Source organism: Eleutherodactylus coqui, chromosome 2, assembly GCF_035609145.1.
Source record: "Eleutherodactylus coqui strain aEleCoq1 chromosome 2, aEleCoq1.hap1, whole genome shotgun sequence".
NCBI classification, from domain to species: domain Eukaryota; kingdom Metazoa; phylum Chordata; class Amphibia; order Anura; family Eleutherodactylidae; genus Eleutherodactylus; species Eleutherodactylus coqui.
The window spans coordinates 105,455,444-105,478,614 of record NC_089838.1 but is presented as its reverse complement, the minus strand read 5'-3'; the positions used below and the strand labels follow the sequence as shown (position 1 = coordinate 105,478,614).

Sequence of the window (23,171 nt, the reverse complement as noted above, 5' to 3'; positions counted from 1 at the left end):
GCTTTTGCCATGATAAATCCCCTCCCATATAGTTTATCTTCTGTATTTAGCACACCCAGATTTTTCTTGGGTAAATAAATATCCATGCAAACACGGTCATGTGAATGAGCCCGTACTATTCAGCACTGCAATGTATCAGAATACACATACTTTCAAAATAGCCACTGGGAACAAGCATAGGCCCTGCTGGATTCTCCTGGCTTGGATTGACTAGATAGAAAAGTTTCTTCCAATTTCTGTATAGAGAGACCTGCAATATCAATGCCCGTACCTGTCTTGACTTTATGCTGCTTATGATTCAGGTAGTATGAACCTCGTAACAGGTCCTCACCATCTTATTTAATTACTGAAAATGTAATTACATGGGAATTTTGTCCATCAGTTAAATGAACTAGGTGCGGCATATCAGGAAATGCTCAATGAGTTATCACCCCAAGGAGAAGGGTGCTTACTTGTTAAAAGGCCAACACTGACAATTTCACAATAAACACAGTACATTCACTACTCAGTTGAGCTTTGGGATGTAGTTCTCCAGTAAGTTAACTATGGTGTCTCATATATGGCTGACAAAGTGCAATGAGTAGACTTTGGGGCCGCTATCCACAGGGCCCATGTCAGTTTTATTTTCTACAAAAGTATGGTATTTAACCTGCCCTAACATCTATTAAATACCACAATAAGGGAAGCTGTGCAAGTGCTATAACCTGCAAACAGTTATATAGCTACTAATGTAAACCTCCAATAAGACAATTTCCAGATTTTTGCTGAAGTGAGCTTATCATTCATTCTAGGATCACTTACAGTCATACAATTCATGTATTAAACCAATATTCTTCAGTCAGGGGTTTTACACCACATTGAATATCTGTATCAACTCTGATAAATAGTACCAAAATGTATCCATCATCAAAAAAGTTCTCATCAAATTCACAATGTGTAAAAGAGGCAAAAAAAGTAGGTTGATAGAAAAATAACCTGAAGCAGACAGTTAAAATAAAGATTCCTATAAGAATAATGATAGCTATCAGATAACCTATTTAGGGGGTTGTATGACTCTTCAGATACAATATATTAAGTGCACCCAAAGCTAAATAAAAAAGGATAAAAGATATAACCAAACAAATATGCAAGTGCATACTAGAGAAGGAAAAACTCAGAAAAAGAATGAATGTGGTCATGCCAATGTGTGCTTTCCCTCTGCTTCATCTGGATATACAGATTACATGCTACATAGCTACCGTATAAATCAAAAGTGCACATAGACATGGGTTCCCCATTTGGCTGTACAGAGCAAGGTTCCCAAGCTGCAGATTGACACTAGACTGTGAAAACTTTGTATTCTGCATTATATTCTCTGATACCAGCTATAGTGAAGTGTTCATTTTCAATATTTTAGGCCAGACGCACACGGCCGTGTCGGATTCCGCAGCGGAATCCAACCCAGTGCCCAGCCGGTGACTCCGGCATACCTGTGCGGATTTCTTATCTGTATGCAAATGTGCCATCCAGCATACATGCACAGTACATAGTGTCGCAGATTCCAGGGCCCGTAAACAGTGACCACTGCAGATGGGCCGCAGATCGGATGGCTTCTATTGACTTCAGTGGGTTCTGCACTAAAATAGAACATGCTGCGATTTTCCTCCGCGAGTGGAAAAGTCGCAATTGATTTCCGCCTCTGGACATGGAAAAGCAATTTTCTATATAGCATGTTTATGGGCAGTATTTGCTGCAGAATACAGAGGCGGATGCCTGGTCCAGATTCCGCAATGCAAATATGCCTGTGTGCATTGGGCCTTAGCTTGAAAAGTAGCAGTGATCTCTCTATACATTAAGACACTAAGAAGAATAGTGATTTGGACCTTTAAAAGGGAACATATCATCTATATGTTTTTACTCATTTAAACTAGGTAGTGATACATTATTTATTCTATTTTCTGCTTTTTATTATGGAGGTTAACATGTGATCCTGGTTGCTCTAAACAGCATTTAGAAATATGCTTTATAGCAGCAACACGGACCATAGAGACAAGACTAGAGAGGATCCACTAACTCCTATAAAGATAGTGTTGTGGACATGCTTTGTCATCTGGGAAGGGATCATTGTGCAGGACATTGGGGGCAGGTGAGCAGTGACCATTATGTGACATAGAAGATTGGAAAAAAAAAAAAAAAAAAAAAAAAAAATTCTACAAAGTTACTTTATCAGAATGCATGTTATTGCTTACACACCGTGTCTCCCCAATAATAAGGGATCGGGGTTGAAATATAAGCCCTCCCCAAAAAATAAGTCCTAGCTACACTACATGAAAAAAAAAAAAGCACTCACCTTGCAGGCAGCTTCCCCGTCCCTCTCGCTGCTCTATAGGGATTTTGGCAGTCTTCCGTATCATCCTGAGTGCTCAATGATGTCATTCAGTGAATGACTATGATTGGCTCATCAAGCGCCGGTCCTGAGCCAATCATAGCATTCTCTTATTTGAGGCGAGGCATTCAACCCACATTACCAGGATGAGAATGCCCTTTCAGCGCGGAGGATGACACGGAAGATTGCGCAGCGCCTGGAGAGCAGAGAGAGGGACAAAGATGCATGGGAGGTAGCATAAAGACACCCCCCTAAAATAAGACACTGTGGTCACTAAGGCCAAATTCACACAAACATGTTTTGCACACACAATACACAGTGAATAGAACTCATTGCTTTCAATGCGTTCATTCACATAAATGTATTTTGCCCAGGCATTTAGTTTGTGCAAAAAAAAAAAAAAAATGCATTTTCTTGCACATAAAAATAGCACATAATGAACTAATTAACATAATTGCCCATTTCAATGTATGGGAGCGTGGTTGGGTGTTTTTTGCGCATGAAAAATGTATAGCAAAAAACACACATGCGTGCAGAAATATGCAATGCCCATTGTACCAGTGTGTATAAATGCGCTTATGCCCGTGTGACACCACCCTAAGGCCTCATGTCCACGGGGAAAATCAGATCCGCTGCGGATTTGGGCTGCAGATGCACTGTAATTGTCTTTTATTTTTCATGCGGTAGATCAATTGAGCTATGTGCTCTATGAGCTCCCGCACGCGTGATCCGCACTAAAATGGAGCATGCCCATTTTTTTTTTCATGCTCCAGAAATTTTTAAATTCACTTTTATTGACCATCTGCGGGTATTCATCTACCAGCTGGTGGTCAATGCATCCCTATGGGGTGCGGATCCGCGTGCGGGAAAAACGCTCCAGATTTTAATTCTTAATTTGCCCGTGGACATGAGGCCTAAGGCTCCATTCACACGGGGCAGTTCGGTTGCAGTAAAAAAAACTGCACCAAAAAGTGCATTGGTGAAACCATGAGTGTTTTACCATGTCTGTAGTAAAATGTGGCAAAAACTGCAAGCAGTTTTGCAAATATACTTTTTGATGGCTTTATTGCAACCAAACTGCTTCATGTGAATGGAGCCCACGGATAGATGGTCCAAACTGAGCATGATCAGTAAATAAAAGTAGCTATAACTGACATTTAAGCCATTTTTTAATACCCTGCTAAAAAGTGCATTTGTAATTTCACAGTACATAAAAAGTTGCTTTGATACAGTAGTGTAACTGCTCTAGAGGAAGTAAAAGAAGTTATTGCATATTTCCTAACATTGACTGTTTAGGTTCATCTTTTAGAAAAGATTGAAACACTTTGGTAAAAGCTTCATAGTTAATCAATTTACACAGTTATACGGTATTTTAATGACCGCTTGTCACATAAGCTATAAAAATAGCTGACTAATGAGCAGCAAATTCTTCTGTCTCTTTGGAAAACATAGTGTGAAGAGAATCTAATGCAAAATTTATAGGATGCGTTCAAGCCATTAACAAGGACTCAGCATCTACACCACAGTGTCTGAGTCCTTGTAAAAACAAAAGTAACTTTTACAAGTCAGGGACTTTTTACGCAGTGATTTCGTTTCCACTCTTGATTCCAGTCTCAAAGATCTGTAAGAAGAGCTGAGAATGGCATTGAGCCAGAACACTGGACAGAACCATCTGACATGGTTTTCGTTCCTATCACTTAAGGAGGGCAAAAAAAAAAAGCACAGTAGGCTACTCTTTTCTGTCTACTCTAAATGGTAGTGAGGAATGGAAACCATGTCAAATCAAGACCAAAAAGGTCTCCATTTGACATATTTAAGAGTAAGGTTCTGTCCAGTGTTCTGTTGCAATACTTTTTTTGGCAATTGAACCATGAGACAGAAACCAACAGTGGAAACAAAAACAGTGAAAAGACCCTAAGGCTGCATTCAAACGTATATCCGCTCTGTTTTCATGCCGAGCCGATATACGTTGTCCTCGTGTGCAGGGGGTGGAGGATGGAAGAGCCAGGAGCAGGAACTGAGCTCCCGCCCCCTCTCTGCCTCCTCTCCACCCCTCTGCACTATTTGCAATGAGGAGATGCTGGATGGGGCAGGGCTAATTAACAGAGCTTAGCCCCGCCCCCATCCCGCCTCTCCTCATTGCAAATAGTGCAGAGGGGTGGAGAGGAGGCAGAGAGGGGGCGGGCGCTCAGTTCCTGCTCCTGGCTCTTCCATCCTCCCCACTCTGCAGATGAGTACGACGTATATATCGGCTCGGCGTGAAAACCGAGCCAATATACGTTCGTGTGAATGCAGCCTAAGGTAGTGAGGTTACTAGAGGCATATTTAGACAGCGATTATCGCTCAAAAAGTCTAATCATTGTGTGTCTTTACAGCGCAAGGTGATCACTCAACGTTGAGCGATCACTTTGCGCTCCAAGCGGGGTATACAGAAGACCAGCTGAGCCGCTAGTCTTCTGCATCCAGCTGTTCTCTGCTTGGAGCACCGGGCTATCATACAGCCGAACGATCTGAGCGGGGTATGCAGAACATAGCTGGACCGCTGTATTCTTCATACCCCGGTATACAGCTGTGCGCTCCGTGCAGCGTATGAAAAACACAGCTGGACTGCTGTGTTCATGGAGCGGGATACAGCTGAAACAATAGTATCAGTTGTATCCCGCTGTGAATTCCTGATAAGGCTGATCATTGTCTTTCAGCATGCACAATGTCTGTGCAGTTACATACAACGCTTATCGCTCAAAAGATGGCTTTTGAGTGAATTTTGAGCTATAATCGGTCTGAATGGGCCTTTACTGGTTAGTACTACAACCTCCCTCTCTTCAACATTTGCAAATGAAAAATAGGCATCTTGCTATTGTAGCTCATAGTGCCTAACATTTGCAATCCTCTTTTTATTAGCTCAAAAACCTCTTAACAAGCAACAGAACCTCCTATAATCATGTGTGCCAGTCACAAAGGCTACTTAATTGCTTTGGGTGTAGCAACAAAGACATGCGCTACCCTGTACATTTTTTTTTAGATTTCATTCGGGCGTGCAGGTATTTTTCCTAGCAAGATTAACCCAGAGTTATTCTTACGGACAACTTATTGATTGTACAAAGCTATATTACAGTGGAGGCGAGAAGGACAATTTTACTTTTATCCAATCTCAGGTCTAGGGACACATAGTGGGTTAGCATGCTAGTATGGTAATAAGTTATGCCAAGCCTCTGACCTGCTGGTTACGCTAATTGCATAGAACCACTGCCATTCTCTATCAATGGCAGCAGCTACGCTACATAATTAGAGTAGCATGGCCAACAGGAGCCTGGCAGTCTGTGCTACAGATGTGGCATGCCAAACATCCTTGTTGGCACTGCTACATCCGTATAGCAAGTTTGTCATTTTTAATAAAAGTTAATTGAAAAGCGCATGCGAGTTGAGCAATATTTATACATTCAAACTACTAAGACATCCACCCAAAGTTAAATTGTAAAGTGGTTTTCTAAGTGGATGGTCTTTCAAAGAAGATGGTCAGTATGTACAATATACAGTGTAACGGCAACTGAAAATCGGATCTGAATAATGGGGTGGTCTTCTCAAAGAGGTGGTCTTTTAGAGAGGTTTTACTGTTTTCTTTAGTACTACAGTTGCATAGAATCAATGTTGAGGACTGTAGCTAGCTGGACAGCACAGTGTTAACATGGAACACCTTCAGTATGTTGCAAGTGTATTCACATTAGGTGACAGGGAGTTGTGCAGAGATTCACTAAATGTAGCATGCCAGGAATAGAATTACTGCAAAATATTACAAGGCATGATCACAGCAAGGACTTGTTTTTTTGTCCTTCAATTAACTTAAATTTACAAAAACCCAAGCACCCCCTCTTTAAAAAGGAAGCTACCCTGGTGGTCAGGCTATTGCCATTCACTTCAATAGGATTGAGCCTGCAGTACTAACTCCGGCTGCTGCACAATGCATGGAGCTGTCCATTTCCTGCAGCACAACAGTTTAGAAGTGGGACAAGTCCTTCAAAGAGGCCATGTCACCATTCCAGGCATTCTATAGTAGTAAATAATTGTATTCTCCATGTAAAAACAATTCTGAAACTTTTTCTCCAATACTGTATTGTGTCCTTCCTAGAAATGTATGAATAAATTGACAACTAGATGTTACCAGTTGGGGAGGGAGTAGGGGTCCCTACATTGACCTGCCCAATCACTGCTGGCATTATCAGACTGCAGGGACACAAGGGTAATGGAAGCACTCAGCTTGTCTATTTTTTTTTTCTTATTTCTAGGAAGAACAGTACAGTACAAAGTTGTAAGATAACATGCTTCCAAACTGATTTCATGAAGGATACATGCTTTTATTAAAACAGGCATGTCAGGAGAAAAGTCTTTTTAGAGAACTTTACCATTTGCTTGTTTGGCAGTTATAAATCCTACAAACTGTTGCTGCCTGTAGAAAAGTTATTTTGAGAATATCAACATTGTAAAAATATTCATAATCATATGCAGCAGCCAAAATAGAGTTGAACACTTCGCACATAGAACCAACAGAATTATACCACTTTTCAGGAGACTAATCATCTTTTTGCAGCCCTCACTAAGGGCACCATAGGGTTGTAGAGACAGTCACAGTGATAAGTCTGCTGCAGTGTGTATGTGCAGTAGGTTTGGAGAAACTTGCATTTTTATGAATATGGTAGCAGCCAGACACAGAACTAGCGCTGGATATTCACAACAGAGCTGCCAGATACACACGCAGCTAAATACATGGAGGAGTTCCTGGATTCTGAGTGTAAACACATACAGTATGTCCCTATGGAATAGGGGCTTGTAAACAAATATTGATGGTCCGTCATGGAACAGAAGAACAAAAAAACATGCAGAATCAGCCAGAAATAATCCATTAGCTATATTTTTCTAAAATGTGTCATTTTTTGCAAAAGATAATGCAGCACGCTGCACTTTTTTTTGACATTTATGATGAAAACCATGGAAATCTGAATGGAGCCTGACCCACCCAATAGCATCCTGGTCAGTTTAGAGAAAAATCAGTAAAGGGCTGATGATTAGACAGGAGACACATTGCACTTTATACTGGGGGTTCTAAAGCTCTGTTCACATCATTGTTATTTAGCATACATGGTTGAACAGTGCTACCAAATATAAGCCCCACGTAAACCACAGTGTAGGCACAAATGTTGCAAACATCTGTTACTGTTGTATTTTTGGCATGAAGTTTGTATATTGCTTTAATGGAAAAAAAACAAACATTAGCAGACTACACTTTAGTATATTTACTAATATTTCTATAGTGAAAAACCTTAGCAGACTACACTTTTCAATAAACAGAAGCCAAAAGGTCACATTTTGCAAACATCTGACAATTGTATAGGCATAACATTAACAATGGAGAAACAATCCAACTTGTACACCAACCAGTGCCCAAATGTGATGTGAATACAGCCTAATTCCTAATGAATTAACTGGTTCACATACTGAGGAAAAAAAACTGCGTCAGCCAACAAAATCATTTCCATTGTGTTTAAGTAACTTCCCTGTTGGATCCAATATCAAGGGAGCTAAACTTCCCTATTGGATCTTATCCCAGTTTTGGGGGGGGGAAAAAAAAAAAAAAAGAGTGGGAACAAAACATCCTGCACTGTGCCGCAGCTGCCATGTTTCAATAGAAATGCCATCATAAAAAGTTTTAAGATTGTTGAACCCTCTTTGATTTGTATCCACATTCATTAACATGTAACTAAATATTAGAACTTCTATGGCATCCAAGGGCAGGTTCACACGAGTGGTATAACTCAGTGTGGACCTGCGTAGGGCAGCAAACTTTGCCTGCGCATGACAACGTATCTCACGCACACTGTCATGTACAGTCTTATTGATTTTTTTGTTTAAATTTTTCTTTTTCACTGCTCTTTTCTGCGATTAGCATGGCAATAATAGCAAAAAAAAAAATGCTCCTATTGATTTAATGGGGCCTTGCATACCTGTACTGGAGCATGTTGTTTATAACGCCGCAATCTTCGAGTGCTGTCTGCTCTATTTTTCTGCGTTTTTTTTTTTTTTTATTTTATTTTTTTTAAACACACCTCATACTTCAGAATGATTGGGTGCATTAAAAAGCGCTGTCAAACGCTGTACCATTCGTTCACAAACACCGCCTGAAATCACGTTACAATGCCGCAGTTTCCAGCAACATTTCATGTGCAAGAGTGGCCTAAGGGATGTCACTTATAAACGCTGTACATATGCAATGTAATTGCGTATTTACAGCGCTTTGTAAGCCCCCATAGAGAACTGTAGGGCTCTATCATGCGTAACACATAATAGAAACTGAGAAGTAATACAAGAAACAGCTACCAGTAAGGCCTCGTGTACATTACATAGTGGGAAGCACTATCTGTTGCACCACATGATGCCTTCTTGTGGCACTATTCTCTCCCCTAGAAGCTTTGCCCCTATATTACAGTATGCAACAACATCACCAGTTTTAACACACATTCCATATGAAGAGAAACACCATACTAATGCATCAATACATTTGGTGAATGTGTATAGTATGGAGCCTGTAGTACTGATCCGTACAACAGGCATCCATGATACAGCCTTGATTGTTACAAAACAGACTGAAAAAGCAAAAAACTAACAATATCTAAAAGATACATTATATGGAGACATTTATGTATATGCTAGACAGCAGGGAAAGACTGCTATGGACAGGCAGATGGGTGCATGCAAAAACTGGTTACATAAGACGCTAGTTTACGATCGCCCTACTGAGATCATATGTCATTTTAACTCTATGCCTGTACAGATATAGTTGCATTTACACTTTCCATACCAAGAGGTGCCGTTTTAGCTCTACTGTCAAGCTGTAGGAATTCTACCACACATGTCTAGATCCTTAAAGGCAAATCTGACTACTGTCAAATCAGATGACCAATAAGGTTTGCCATTCAAGCAGTGGAAATAGGAAAAAAGGGGGATGACAACCCTGCTAGGTGGTTACTAAAAAGAATGATGGCTGAAGAGAATTGAACAACTTGACAGATTAGTCATGTGCTTGAAGGTGCAGGCGATACACAATGGAAATCTTACAACTTTTAAGCTCTGTAGTACTAATATCATCATAGTCTGTAACTCAATGCAAAAATATCCCCTTCATTCTAACCATGCTGTTCATTTGGGAGTTTCTGAGCAGCTCTACAGGCATTATTTGCATTCAGCCATAGTAAACAGAGTTGTTCTTCTAAGAGTAAATGTGACCTTTCTGGTTCTGCACATAATGTACATGCCATATGGTTGGCAGCAGTAAAGCTTGTATTGCATATACACCAGACACCTGCATGTCCTCAGCTTAATATTGGAAGAGCATTTAATATACTATAGATCTAGAAAAATAACTATATATTCTGTACAACTGCATACAGCGCAAGCCACCATCAACATACCTGCAAATGAAAAGCTGGGCATGGAAGGAATTCATTTCACAACCTACAACCAATAAGGAGCCCAGTATTTAGGCGGGATTTGGTCTGTGGTGGCAAAGCAATCACATACAATCAGATAGTGTCATAAGATAACTTACTGGATATATTTGAAAACCCAGATTGACAAAGCAGTGATCAGCCAGCCACTTAATGGCCCGATTAACACTCCCTGTGGATTTCAGTACTTTGACAAGCATGTGGAAAATCTTTCATATTATGACTAATTGTTTTTTTACGCACAGTTAACGTGAAATGATTGCAGTCCATTTCAAAAAAAATATTCAGGGTTTTGGGTTTGTTTGTTTTTTTAATTGTTGGGTCTCCTTTAATCTATCCAAAGATGCATCACATCTCCTGGCTTGTATTCCCCCTTAAATAACTCATCTGAAACCTCTTCTCTTAGGGTGATATATTGCGCCATTCCTCTTAGCTGCATTCACATCTGCGTTGAAACTTCTGGCACAGATCCGGCACAAAATACCAGAAGAAAAAGCGCTATATTCAGTGTTTTTTCTTCTAGCATAAGCCAGGCAGCTGAGTAGAAAGCTAATGAACTCCATTATAGTCAGTGGGGTCCATTTGGCGCTGTTCGGTTCTGTCCTAAAACAGAGCCATGTGGACCAGGGGATTCCTATTTCTGCTCCCTGAACAGAGTAGGAAACCAGAACCCCTCTGATCCACCTGTGGAACCACCCTTAGAAAGTTCTGAATAAATTGACACTTAGGCAATATCAGTTGGGGGCGTGTCCCCACAGTCTAGCACTGATTGGATAGGATCACATTGTGCAGGGACACACCCTCAACTGATATCTATTTGTCAATTTATTCATGAGGACTAACAGAGGAACAGTATATTATACAACTTTGAGAAAAGAAGTTTGAGTTATTTCATGGGGAATAAGAGGATTTACTAAAAACAGACATGTGAATAGTGACAGGACCTATTTACGGCAATCCATTTTCATATCTTATTTAGAGCGGTCTTTAATGTTGATGTAAAGACTGTCCCCCCCCCCCCCCCCCCCATTCCCGTATGTCAGTACATTAAACACTGTCAAGAGTGTTGTCAGATACAAATAAAGGCTATGGTTTGCATGTTGTGTTGTCTGCCGGCGCCCTATGCAGCTCAGGACATGAGTCAGTGCTGCACCTGTTAGGGTTTATGTCACAGTGACAGCACAAGAGCGCTCGGAGCGGGCACTTCTCAACTACAGTATCGTTTCCCTCTGCAGAATGCTTGGAGCCCTTTACAAGGGAGAAACCCCTCCAATGTTTGCAGCACTGCAGTGAAAGAGCCATGGACAAGTTACATGCAAATCTCCTTATGGTGAATGGCATCATAGTGACCACTGATTGAATGCACTGAACTGTAAGGGACCTTTCACACGGGATGGAATATTCCACAACATTACAGAATACACCACCCCTAAATTCTGCACCAAAATCCACATGTTAGCAGTGCAGATTTTGAGACCGGATAGTCCGCAGGAGGGAATATTCCACAACGCTGTTGTGGAATATTCCATCCCGTGTGAAAGGTCTCTAATATTGCCAATTCATTTGTGATGTGTCAAGCTGCCAGATGGTGATCCTATAGTAACTATCATGCTTGGGCGCTATCCGCAGCTTGGAAGATTTGCTAATATCTAAGGCTGGGTTCACATGGGTGGAATTGCTGAAGAATTTCCATGCGGACTTTCTGGACAGAAATTCCACCTGCAATCTTAATCCTGAGACTAAAGCAGCAAACTGGACGATATTAGCAAAAATCTCGTCCACATGCTGTAGACATTCCGCTGCGGCCAAGTCATGCTAAAACTAACATGCTGTGCAGAATTCAAAGCCGTGGCATGTCAATTGTATAGCCGTTTCCGCTGCGGGCTCTCTTCTCTCAATGGGAGAGATGGCCGCAGCGGAATAAGCCACTTTTAAAACCCGCACCAAATGTCTCAGGAAATCAGCTGCAGAAATCTTGCAGAATTTCTGTGCAGTCCCGCTGCGGACATTCTGCGGGGTTTCCACTCCGTGTGAACTCAGCCTTAAGGTTCTGGAGATATGAGACAAAGTGACGATTATGGGGCCCATTCTATTCTACACTTTGAACATTACAGACTTAAATGACTACTTGCAGGGAACAGATGTATTTAGTAAGATATGCCCCATTTGCGGCTGCATCATTTGTACATTACAATAAGTCTATTTTGATATAAAGCAGTAGGTTCACCTGCAGTCCTAGATTAACCACAGACCATACATCTTTATATCTACATAATTGGCACCAGATTACATCCGCACCTTACGTTTCGAGTCCCTTTTAAGTCAAATATTGTGCAATATTGTTGCAAGCCTTTAAACCTTACCCCCTCCCATACTGTATACCCTGAAAATGAAAAAAGTAAAATATAAAAAGACAAACCAGGTAGAAATAGTACAATGACCTTTAATGAGAGCAACATACAATACTGTACGGCTTGGAAATGTGCAAAGAGCTGATCTAATGGTGGACCTGCATGCTGTGAGGTGGACAGGAATACCTTATAGAGATATGAGAACCCATCCCCTATAGAACTGTGACAAAGGACTCACTGGAGACTATATTCCTATGGGAAAGCCCCATGCTATGTATTACTGATCAGTAATTGATTAACGTGGCACTTTCTCAACCAGGAGACACACTAATCCTTGCCTCTAGGAAAACCAGTTACGTAAGGGATAAAAGACATTTTCCTGTCTATGGGCTTCGGTACTTTTTCAGCAATGCCCAATAAATCAATGGTGAAGTTAAACTGGATAGGCAAGATAAAAAATTACTCAGTGATAATCATCTGACCAGCAGGACTGCTTCAGTTAATTGATTATCTTCCAGAGCTGCACTCACTTAGCTGCACACAGACAGCATGAAACATCTGTTCTGCCCTCTCTAGCTGACTTTATACTATTATGATGTGGCTATACTTTTTGCTGGCCATCCCTCAATAACCCCTATGGTCACTAGGTCTCAGTTATGTGGGAGATGGGTTCTCCATATCGACTTTGGACTTTAGTTCTAAAATTAAGTGAACTCAACCTAACCTTTAACCCCTTCAGCCACCAAATTCTTCTTTTACAGGTTAATGCCTACGGACGTAGCGATTTTTCATTAGCTCCATAATGCTAGAGTAACTACCAATACAACGGATTCCATATGATTAGTTGAAATGCGAAGTTTATCACACTGGTTTTTAAAGTTTCAATTATTTATTGTCATTGTGACAGTCATTCAGCAATCTGATGAAAAGTGAATGGACTTCCAAGTGTGTTTACAAAATAGTTGCAATTAGGATATTGGAAACAATCCTGTACCCATGTTTTGCAGAAAAATAGTTATGTCCACAGCTGCATTATACATGTGTGCATAAATAGATTAATGAATGCTGAAGGCATTGTTGGAGAAGAGGTTAAAGAATTTAGGGTGTAGAAATGACAGTCACAAAAAATTCCTATACACTCTTACTACTCTGTTGTCGCAGACATCCATCTGGAATCATCATCCACCAAGTTAACCCAGGCACTGCTGGAGAGACCAGCCACCCCAGCAGTGCAGTGTTCATTATGCAATCACAAAACATTATAAAGAACACAAAAATAAAGTTAAAAACAACAACATTAACCTAAAAACAAACTTTTCTCTTTTATCAGATCCATGAGGTAGATTCTTCTTGCTCTGCCAACTAAATAAGACAGCAACACAATAAAAAGCCTTAATGCTTAGTGAATGTCCTCTTACCTTAATTTAAGAAGAAGTGAAACTATACAGAAATAAAACACTTGCCTAATAAAATGTATACATCCTGCGAGTCATGGGCACCGCCCAAATTTAAAGAAATAACTTTAATATAAAGCCCTCCAATTTCCTTCTTGTCAATACAATACAAATATCTTAGACCCTTGTATTGCAAACGATCCAGTTTCTTGTGATTGTTCCTTAAAAAAGGGATCCTACAACAAGCAATCCTCATGAGAGTTGTGATTCTTGCTGGGTTGATCTAGGTGATATTCTAGCATAGTACCTTCACAGTTCAAAAGGGAATCACTGGGAGTCTTGTCCTCCTTGAAGAAGACCTCAGTAGTCCTGTCTTTACTCAGTTGAGCAGCATCTGTTTCTTCATTGTACACGCTGTTCCCATTGCTCTGGGGATATCCATTGGTGTAGAGCTTAGTGCTCACCTTCTTCAGACACAGCAACTCCTGAAAAGCGTATCTGAAGTCTGGACTCCTGCAGTAGATGAGTGGATTAAAGGCAGAATTGACATATCCCACCCAGTTCAAGAAGGTGTAAACCTTGTCAGGGATGACATCTTTGTAAATCACCTGGACAATGTTGACTATGAAGAAAGGGAGCCAACACAAGGTAAAAGTGCCCATAATAATGCCCAGTGTCTTCAGTGCTTTGTGCTCCTTCAAGCAAAACTTGGAAGTCCTCCTGCTAACCACCTTGCCATTAGCATCTTGTTGGTTGTGAAACCTTCCTTCACATTTGTCAATCTTCTTCAGCTGTTTCTTGGCCTCCTGGAAGACCCTAATGTAGACAAATATCATAACCATCAGGGGTAGGTAGAAGGAGATGATAGAAGAGGATATGGCATAGGCAGGGTTGGTATAGAAGTAGCAGCAAGTCTCCAACTTGTAGCATTCCACTGCTTTGGGTTCATCAGTCCTATACCAGTGCATGTTAATGGGGAGGAAGGAGGTGAGGATGGACACCACCCAAACCAACAGGATGACAATCCGGGCTTTGCACTTGGTCAACAGGCTCTGATACCTGAATGGAGAAGTGATTGCAAAGTACCTGTCCACTGCGATCACACACAGAGTCTCGATGCTGGCAGTCACACAGAGGATGTCCACCGATGTGAAGAACTCACACCACAAGTTCCCAAACTCCCAAGTGTCCATGATGATGATACTGGCCCCCAGGGGCACCACGATCATGCCCATGACCAGGTCCGCACAGGCTAGGGAGGTGATGAAGTAGTTGGTGACTGTCTGCAGTCTCTGAAACTTGGCTATAGCAGTGATCACCAGGATATTTCCAAAAACTATTGCCAGGACGATGATGGACATCACGATGCCCATGCCTACCATCCAGGCTTCTGGCACCTTTCTGGAAGTGTCATTGGTGAAGTTACTCCCCAGCGTTATGTTATCGTTGGCAAAATCCATAACTTTTGTGAATAGAAGTTACCCAGCGCAGGAAATGCTGTTCTCCTGCATGTAGAAGCCTTGGCTGCGTTCACCCGTAGGGCAGTGGTGGTTGCCCGGTGTCGGTCATCTGCTCGGTGGTGACTCTCTCGGCAGCTCTGCACCACTGACACTTGCGGAGAGTTCTGAAGTGTTCTCCCCGCTCACTGCTTTTATCAACACCCCCTCGTGACGTCACGGGGAGCCGGCCAATCCCTGCGCAGGACGGGTGTCGCTCTGTACAAGTTGTGTGTGAGCCGGCTGCATATTAACTTTTTCCACCCCACTTCTGCCCTAATCAGCAATTCCAGCAACCTGATTGGTTGTTTGGGTTTGCTGGACGTGCACGAGGATAAAGTTACAGAGATGTGCAGGTGAAGCACGTGCTGAGCCGTCAGTGGCAGTGATCGGAGCTCCGTGCTCATGGTTATGCAATCCATATGGTGTGCTGTGTGAATATGGTGTGTGTTATGTGGCGTATATTAGTGTGTGGATATGTGTGTATGCAGGTATGTGTGTGGTGGTGTGCTAGCATGTGGTCATGGGTGTATGTAGTTTGTATGTGTTGTGTTATTGTTTTTATACAGTACATGTGGTGGTCGTGTGTATCTGGTACATATTAGCGTGTGTAGGCTGTGTGTGGTGTAACCAGAGCATATAAGCGTGTATGTGTGGTATGGTCCTATGTATGCGGTATGTGTGGTGTGGTCCTATGTATGATGTATGTGTGGTGTGGTCCTATGTATGATGTATGTGTGGTGTACTAGCATGTGCTTGTGTATATTCAGTACGTTGAAGCATGTGTAGGCTGTGTATATGTTGTGCAAGTGCGTGCTCCTGTTTATGCAACGTGTGTGTTGTGTGAATATACCACATATTTGTGTGCGCGCTGTGCATATTAGCGCATGTGTGCGCTAATGTACACACGCTAAAGTGCACGCACAAGCACACACGCTAATGAGCGCATGCAAACACGTGCTAATATGTGCTCTCAGACTCGCGCTAATATGCATCACACGCACATGCGCTAATGTGCACCGCGCACACACGCGCTAATATGCATCGCGCCCGTACATGCGCTAATATGCAGTGTGCGTGCTCGAAGACATGCGCTAATATGCATCGTGCGCACACACAAATATGTGCCATATTCACACAACACACACCACACATGCTGCATAAACAGGACCACACACTTGCACAACATATACACAGCCTACACATGCTTCAACATACTGAATACACACAAGCACATGCTAGTACACCACACATACCGCATACACACGACCGAACCACACATACACGCTTATATGCTCTGGCTACACCACACAGCCTACACACGCTAATAAGTACCACATACACACGACCACCACATGTACTGTATAAAAACACTAACACAACACATACACACAAACTACATACACCCATAAGCACATGCTAGCACACCACCACACACATACCTGCATACACACATATCCACACACTAATATGTGCCACATAACACACCACATGCTAATATGCACCATATTCACACAGCACACCATATGGATTGTATAAATATGAGCAGCGAGCTTCCGATTGCACTCCGGCTCACCTGCACATCTCTATAGGGGTGGCTGCACACAAGCGTGTTTTTGTGCGTACATAAAAGCAAAAATACTGTATGCTGTATGAGCAAAAATATGCGTCTATGTAGCTGCGTGCATTGTTTTTAATGGAGACGCGGCTGCTGCCAGCGTGCATTCACTATGGCGTACGCATGTCCTATCTTTGCAGGCACACGCATGTAAAGAACGGACATGTGAACACACCATAGGGAATGCAATGGGGATAATAGAAGCGTGGTTTTGTGCGCACGTATGCACGCACAAAAGCACACTCCTGTGAGGCCACCCTAACTCTATCCTCGTGCACAAACTTTAACCTCGTGCACTTCCAGCCAACCCAAACAACCAATCAGGTTGCTGGAATTGCTGATTAGGGCAGAAGTGGGGTGGAAAAAGTTAATATGTGAGCCGTGCTTTTCCCTCAGCTGCAGGTCAGCAGCTGCGGTCACTGGTGAGCAGAGCCCCCCCCCCCCCCTGTTTTTTTTGGCCATCTCAGCTGACAGAAGTGTCTCTAATGGCTCTTTATTATTAGGGGGGTCCACTGCATGACCCCAAACCAGACCCTCCAGACAGGAGTCCTGCCGCTTGTGTACACACTACCACTAGTGCAGTGATGTAATAACAGGAGCTGTATATATATTCCGCAGCTCAGGGGAGGCCGCTAATGTAACCCTTTCACTGCTGAGTACGTGACCTGCGCTTCTCACACAGCAGGGAGGACAATGAGGTACAAGTTTAAGGCTACGTTCACACCAGCGCCAATCTCACACAAGTTCAGTGCGTTCCGAGACGCGCAAAACTCACGTGAATATGAACCCAATTCGTTTGAATGGAGTCATACACATGAGCGATATTTTTCTCACCCCCTCACATCAAGGTAAAGAAATCGCAGCATGTCCTATTTTTTCGCGTTTTTCGGAACGCACCGCCCATTGTTTTCAATGGGACGTCAAACACGTTGCATGCCGTACAATGCCGGGCTGGGTGTCTCGATATCGCGCTCGCCTGTGTGAAGATAGCCTTAACCGCGACAAAAAAAACAAGATTTATGCTTTGCAAGACGCACAATTCTCGCACGAATAGTAGCCTCATTCTTTTAAATGGAGTCATATACATGAGCGGCGTGTTCTATATTTTCGCGTGCCTCAGAAAGCATCGGCCATTGTTTTCAACGGGACGATAAAACCTCACATGGCGTGTGATGTGCATGCGAGTGCGATGTGAGGTTTCTTACTGAAAACAATGGGAAATACTTGCCGATTCTCCGACGCAACTGAAAGCCGCACTGAAGGACCGCTACATTTACTGAAGTGATGGGAGGCGTTGTTGACAGAAAACCGCCATGAAAGCGCACATTGACGAGCGCGATATCTTGGTCTGATATCGTGCTCACCTATGTGAAGGTAGACTCAGGGTTATTCAATGTAAGCCGTCCACTAAGCCCTGTAGCAGGTATATATATATATATATATATATAGCAGGACGGGGAGAGACATTATACACTGAGCGCTTTAGCAGGTATACATATATAGCAGGAGGGGGAGAGACATTATACACTGAGCCCTGTAGCAGGTATACATATATAGCAGGAGGGGGAGAGACATTATACACTGAGCCCTGTAGCAGGTATACATATATAGCAGGAGGGGGAGAGACATTATACACTGAGCCCTGTAGCAGGTATACATATATAGCAGGAGGGGAGACACATTATACACTGAGTCCTGTAGCAGGTATACATATATAGGAGGTATACATATATAGCAGGAGAGGGTGAGACATTATACACTGAGCCCTGTAGCAGGTATACATAAATAGCAGGAGGGGGAGAGACATTATACACTGAGCGCTTTAGCAGGTATACATGTATAGCAGAAGGGGGAGAGACATTATACATTGAGCCCTGTAGCAGGTATACATATATAGCAGGAGGGGAGACACATTATACACTGAGCCCTGTAGTAGGTATACGTATATAGCAGGAGGGTGAGAGACATTATACACTGAGCCCTGTAGCAGGTATACATATATATCAGGAGGGGGAGTGACATTATACACTGAGCCCTGTAGCAGGTATACATGTATAGCAGAAGGGGGAGAGACATTATACATTGAGCCCTGTAGCAGGTATACATATATAGCAGGAGGGGAGACACATTATACACTGAGCCCTGTAGTAGGTATACGTATATAGCAGGAGGGTGAGAGACATTATACACTGAGCCCTGTAGCAGGTATACATATATATCAGGAGGGGGAGTGACATTATACACTGAGCCCTGTAGCAGGTATACATGTATAGCAGAAGGGGGAGAGACATTATACATTGAGCCCTGTAGCAGGTATACATATATAGCAGGAGGGGAGACACATTATACACTGAGCCCTGTAGTAGGTATACGTATATAGCAGGAGGTGGAGAGACATTATACACTGAGGGCTTTAGCAGGTATCCATATATAGCAAGAGGGGGAGAGACATTATACACTGAGTCCTGTAGCAGGTATACATATATAGGAGGTATACATATATAGCAGGAGAGGGTGAGACATTATACACTGAGCCCTGTAGCAGGTATACTTATATAGCAGGAGGGGGAGAGATATTATACACTGAGCGCTTTAGCAGGTATACATATATAGCAGGAGGGGGAGAGACATTATACACTGAGCCCTGTAGCAGGCATACATATATAGCAAGAGGGGGAGAGACATTATACACTGAGTCCTGTAGCAGGTATACATATATAGGAGGTATACATATATAGCAGGAGGGGGAGAGACATTATACACTGAGTCCTGTAGCAGGTATACATATATAGGAGGTATACATATATAGCAGGAGAGGGTGAGACATTATACACTGAGCCCTGTAGCAGGTATACATATATAGCAGGAGGGGGAGAGACATTATACACTGAGCGCTTTAGCAGGTATACATATATAGCAGGAGGGGGAGAGACATTATATACTGAGCCCTGTAGCAGGCATACATATATAGCAGGAGGGGGAGAGACATTATACACTGAGCGCTTTAGCAGGTATACATATATAGCAGGAGGGGGAGAGACATTATATACTGAGCCCTGAGGGTTTGCTGACAGACGACTGCTCAGGTGCCTTCTGCACTGACAGGAAGGAGGTAGCAGGTTGTCTGTCACTTCATGAGGGTCTTCCACACAGGGAAATGCAGAAAGCTTCTATATTCTTGTTTATTATGTTCACTTCAAGTCAGAAGTTGTAAAACAGGATAAAAAACCTGCGATACGTCTGGAGCGAGCGCAGAAATACTAAGGAAAGACATTGGTTTTCCAGCAGTGAAAGGGTTACAGCCTGTAGCTTACAGGAGCTCAATGGTGAAGGAGCTATCACTGGCGGGCACACTCACACGTGTGGAACACTCCAGAGCTGCACTCGTATACTGTCATGTCCGGCCAAGGAGACGCTGTGTACCAAATCCTCAATATAGTCATCACTGCAGTGTGTAGTACTGTCTGTCCCAAGTGTCACCGTGTATTCTTCTGTTGGCACTCGCGGACAGCCTCCAATAACACTAGAGTGGAAGGAGGCATCTGTGTGGAATCTCTGCTTGTATGGGAATAATACATGGAGGCATCTGTAATCATGTCTTCAATGACAAGAAAAGCTAAGAACGATACGATGAGGATCATCAAACTCCACTGCACCGTTTTATCTAATTAGTATTAAGGAAAAAAGACGTGAAAAAGGTTTTCTAAAACTGAAGTTCACTTAACCACTTAAGGACCAGGGTGTTTCAGTCCTAAAGGACCAGACACTTTTTATGGATTCTACCCATGTGTTTGTTTTACTGCCCCTTTTTTTCAGCTACCAAACTTATCTTTGCTGTGTTTTTTTTCCCCCGTAACATATTTTTTTCACTGCAAAAACCTTAAATATACTATTTTTAAAAAATTATAGTTTATTTTTAAAATTAGTAGATTTACGTTAAAATTAGTAGATTTAATGCTAAAATAAAGTACAGAAATAGGTTCCTCATTTTGTTTTAGACGTTTTGCTACATAATTTGTATAGTTTTGGATTGCAGGGTGCCTATGGCGGAGGCTTTGGTTGGCGTCAGCAGTGGTCATTTTCTTTTTTTTATAATTTTTTTTAAAATTCTGTAATTTTTTAACTTATTCTTGTAACTATTTTATTTACCATCTATGTCCCCCATGATGATGTATAAGACCTCTGGGGTCATTTACATTGTCTTTTTTTTTTTTATCTCACACTTCTCTACTGTAGCTATGGCTTGCATAGGAACCCCAGTTACAGGGGAAAACATCCCCCTAGTGTTACAGTAGTGACTAACAAAGTTGATCTGGTTCTGCTAGGACCCTTCAGCGCTGCTGTACCAAGGGACACCCGCCAGTCATGTGATGGCCAGGTTGAATAGCGGAAGCAACACTTCTGCTTTCTCTCTGCACTATATAGCGTTCATTGAGTGCTCTGTAGCTTGTAAAGGGGAACGCAGAAGCGGTTAAAAAAACGCTTTCGCCTTCTCCTCTGGATCCTCGGCTGTGACTAACAGCGGAGAAACCGACCTTCTTCTGCTTGGTTGCTTAAACAGAAGTTTTAATCCTGCTCTGTAGTTTTACTATCGGGCATAAATTTTTATGTGCTTGGTCCTTAAGGAGTTAAAAAAAACACCTCGTGACCAGTACCATGCTCACTGTCAAGGAAAAATAAACCTAGGGCTCGGGCTAACTTCACACTTCCGTGAATCCTGCCCCCATATCACACACCCCACCATGGGAATTCCCCATGTATGCGAGACGTAATCATGTCAAAATAGCCTGATATCACTTTGAGAAACAAGCCATCCTCTGCAGGATCGCAGAGTTTACAATAGGGGACCTCGCATTGCAACGTGTGCACCTAGCACATGGTACGATGCTGCTGCCCACCCCATTGAACACAATGGGATCTGCGATGTGAGCGCATGCACAAGATAGGATGTGCCGCGATTTGTTTCTTGCATAGCATAGCATCGCATCACGGTTAGAGATGAGCGAGTATAATCACTAAGGCACATTGCTCGAGCGAGTAGTGCCTTAGCTGAGTATCTCCCAGCTCGTCTCTAAAGATTCGGGGGCCGGCGCGGGTGAAAGGTGAGTTGCGGCGGGGAGCAGGGGAGAGCGGGCGGGAGAGAGAGATCTTCCCTCCGTTCCTCCCCGCTCTCCCCCGCCGATCCCCGCCACCCGCCGGCCCCCGAATCTTTAGAGACGAGCGGGGAGATACTCGGCTAAGGCACTACTCGCTCGAGTAGTTAGCCTTAGCGAGTATACTTGCTCATCTCTAATCACGGTGCCATGTAGGAAAAGATTGCTCATGTGTATGACCCTATTCTTTAAAAGTGACCTAATTTTTTAAATATAATATATATATATATATTTTTTTTATGGTGCATCTAGGCGTTGTTCACATCTGTGTCTTAGCCTCTGGCACAGTCAGGCAGCAGGAATAATAGCAATCCGTGAACCACAAGGTACAATCTTGTGTTCCAAATAATTTGGAAAGCCCTGAACCTCCCACCATGACCGCACATAGTCCCTATAGATATTTATTAGGTGTTTGAGCAAACTCTTTAATGATGTGTCTTGTGACTGCAACTTTAGGGCGCTTGCAAAAAGAACTGTTTTTGCCTCTGCGTGTCTTTGGTGTCCACCACAGTAGACAGAAACCCTGGCATGGATCTATATAGATGAGAACAGACCCAGGTAGAAAAGATCCCTACACCTCTCTTATACCTATAGAATGATTCACTGAAGAAATGGTATACTGAAACATAACATTTATTAGCATATACGGTAGCTAGAAAAGAAAGAGCTGATAACTCTACTAGCACAAATGTAACAATCTGCGATATCTTGAAGGGAGATGTTGGTATCACAGAGGTCCTTGCAGATCGACCATCTGTCATGTATCATAGGGATCGTAACTTAAAGGAGATGTCCCGAGGCAGCAAGTGGGTCTATACACTTCTGCATGGCCATAATAATGCACTTTGTAATGTACATTGTGCATTAATTATGAGCCATACAGAAGTTATAAAAAGTTTTATACTTACCTGCTCCGTTGCTAGCGTCCTCGTCTCCATGGAGCCGACTAATTTTTGGCCTCCGATGGCCAAATTAGCCGCGCTTGCGCAGTCCGGGTCTTCAGCAGTCTTCTATGGAGCCGCTCGTGCCAGAGAGCGGCTCCGTGTAGCTCCGCCCCGTCACGTGCCGATTCCAGCCAATCAGGAGGCTGGAATCGGCAGTGGACCGCACAGAAGAGCTGCGGTCCACGAAGGTAGAAGATCCCGGCGGCCATCTTCAGCAGGTGAGTATGAAGACGCCGGACCGCCGGGATTCAGGTAAGCGCTGTGCGGGTGGTTTTTTTAACCCCTGCATCGGGGTTGTCTCGCGCCGAACGGGGGGGGGGTTAAAAAAAAAAAAAACCCGTTTCGGCGCGGGAC

At 42.8% G+C, this 23,171-nt stretch overlaps 1 protein-coding gene across 1 annotated transcript; it reads right to left on the bottom strand.

The window, feature by feature from the left end:
• Nucleotides 1-12,289: 12,289 nt before the first annotated feature.
• ADRB2 (adrenoceptor beta 2) lies at nucleotides 12,290-15,230 on the bottom strand. The gene has a single exon (XM_066591287.1). The coding sequence runs from the start codon at nucleotides 15,064-15,066 to the stop codon at nucleotides 13,843-13,845; it is 1,224 nt and encodes a 407-aa protein (XP_066447384.1). The 5' UTR covers nucleotides 15,067-15,230; the 3' UTR covers nucleotides 12,290-13,842.
• Between the last annotated feature and the right edge of the window lie 7,941 nt (nucleotides 15,231-23,171).

Bases quoted from the DNA above. Each gene is read 5' to 3' on its own strand.
- ADRB2 (XM_066591287.1), bottom strand. From the start codon at position 15,066: ATGGATTTTGCCAACGATAACATAACGCTGGGGAGTAACTTCACCAAT.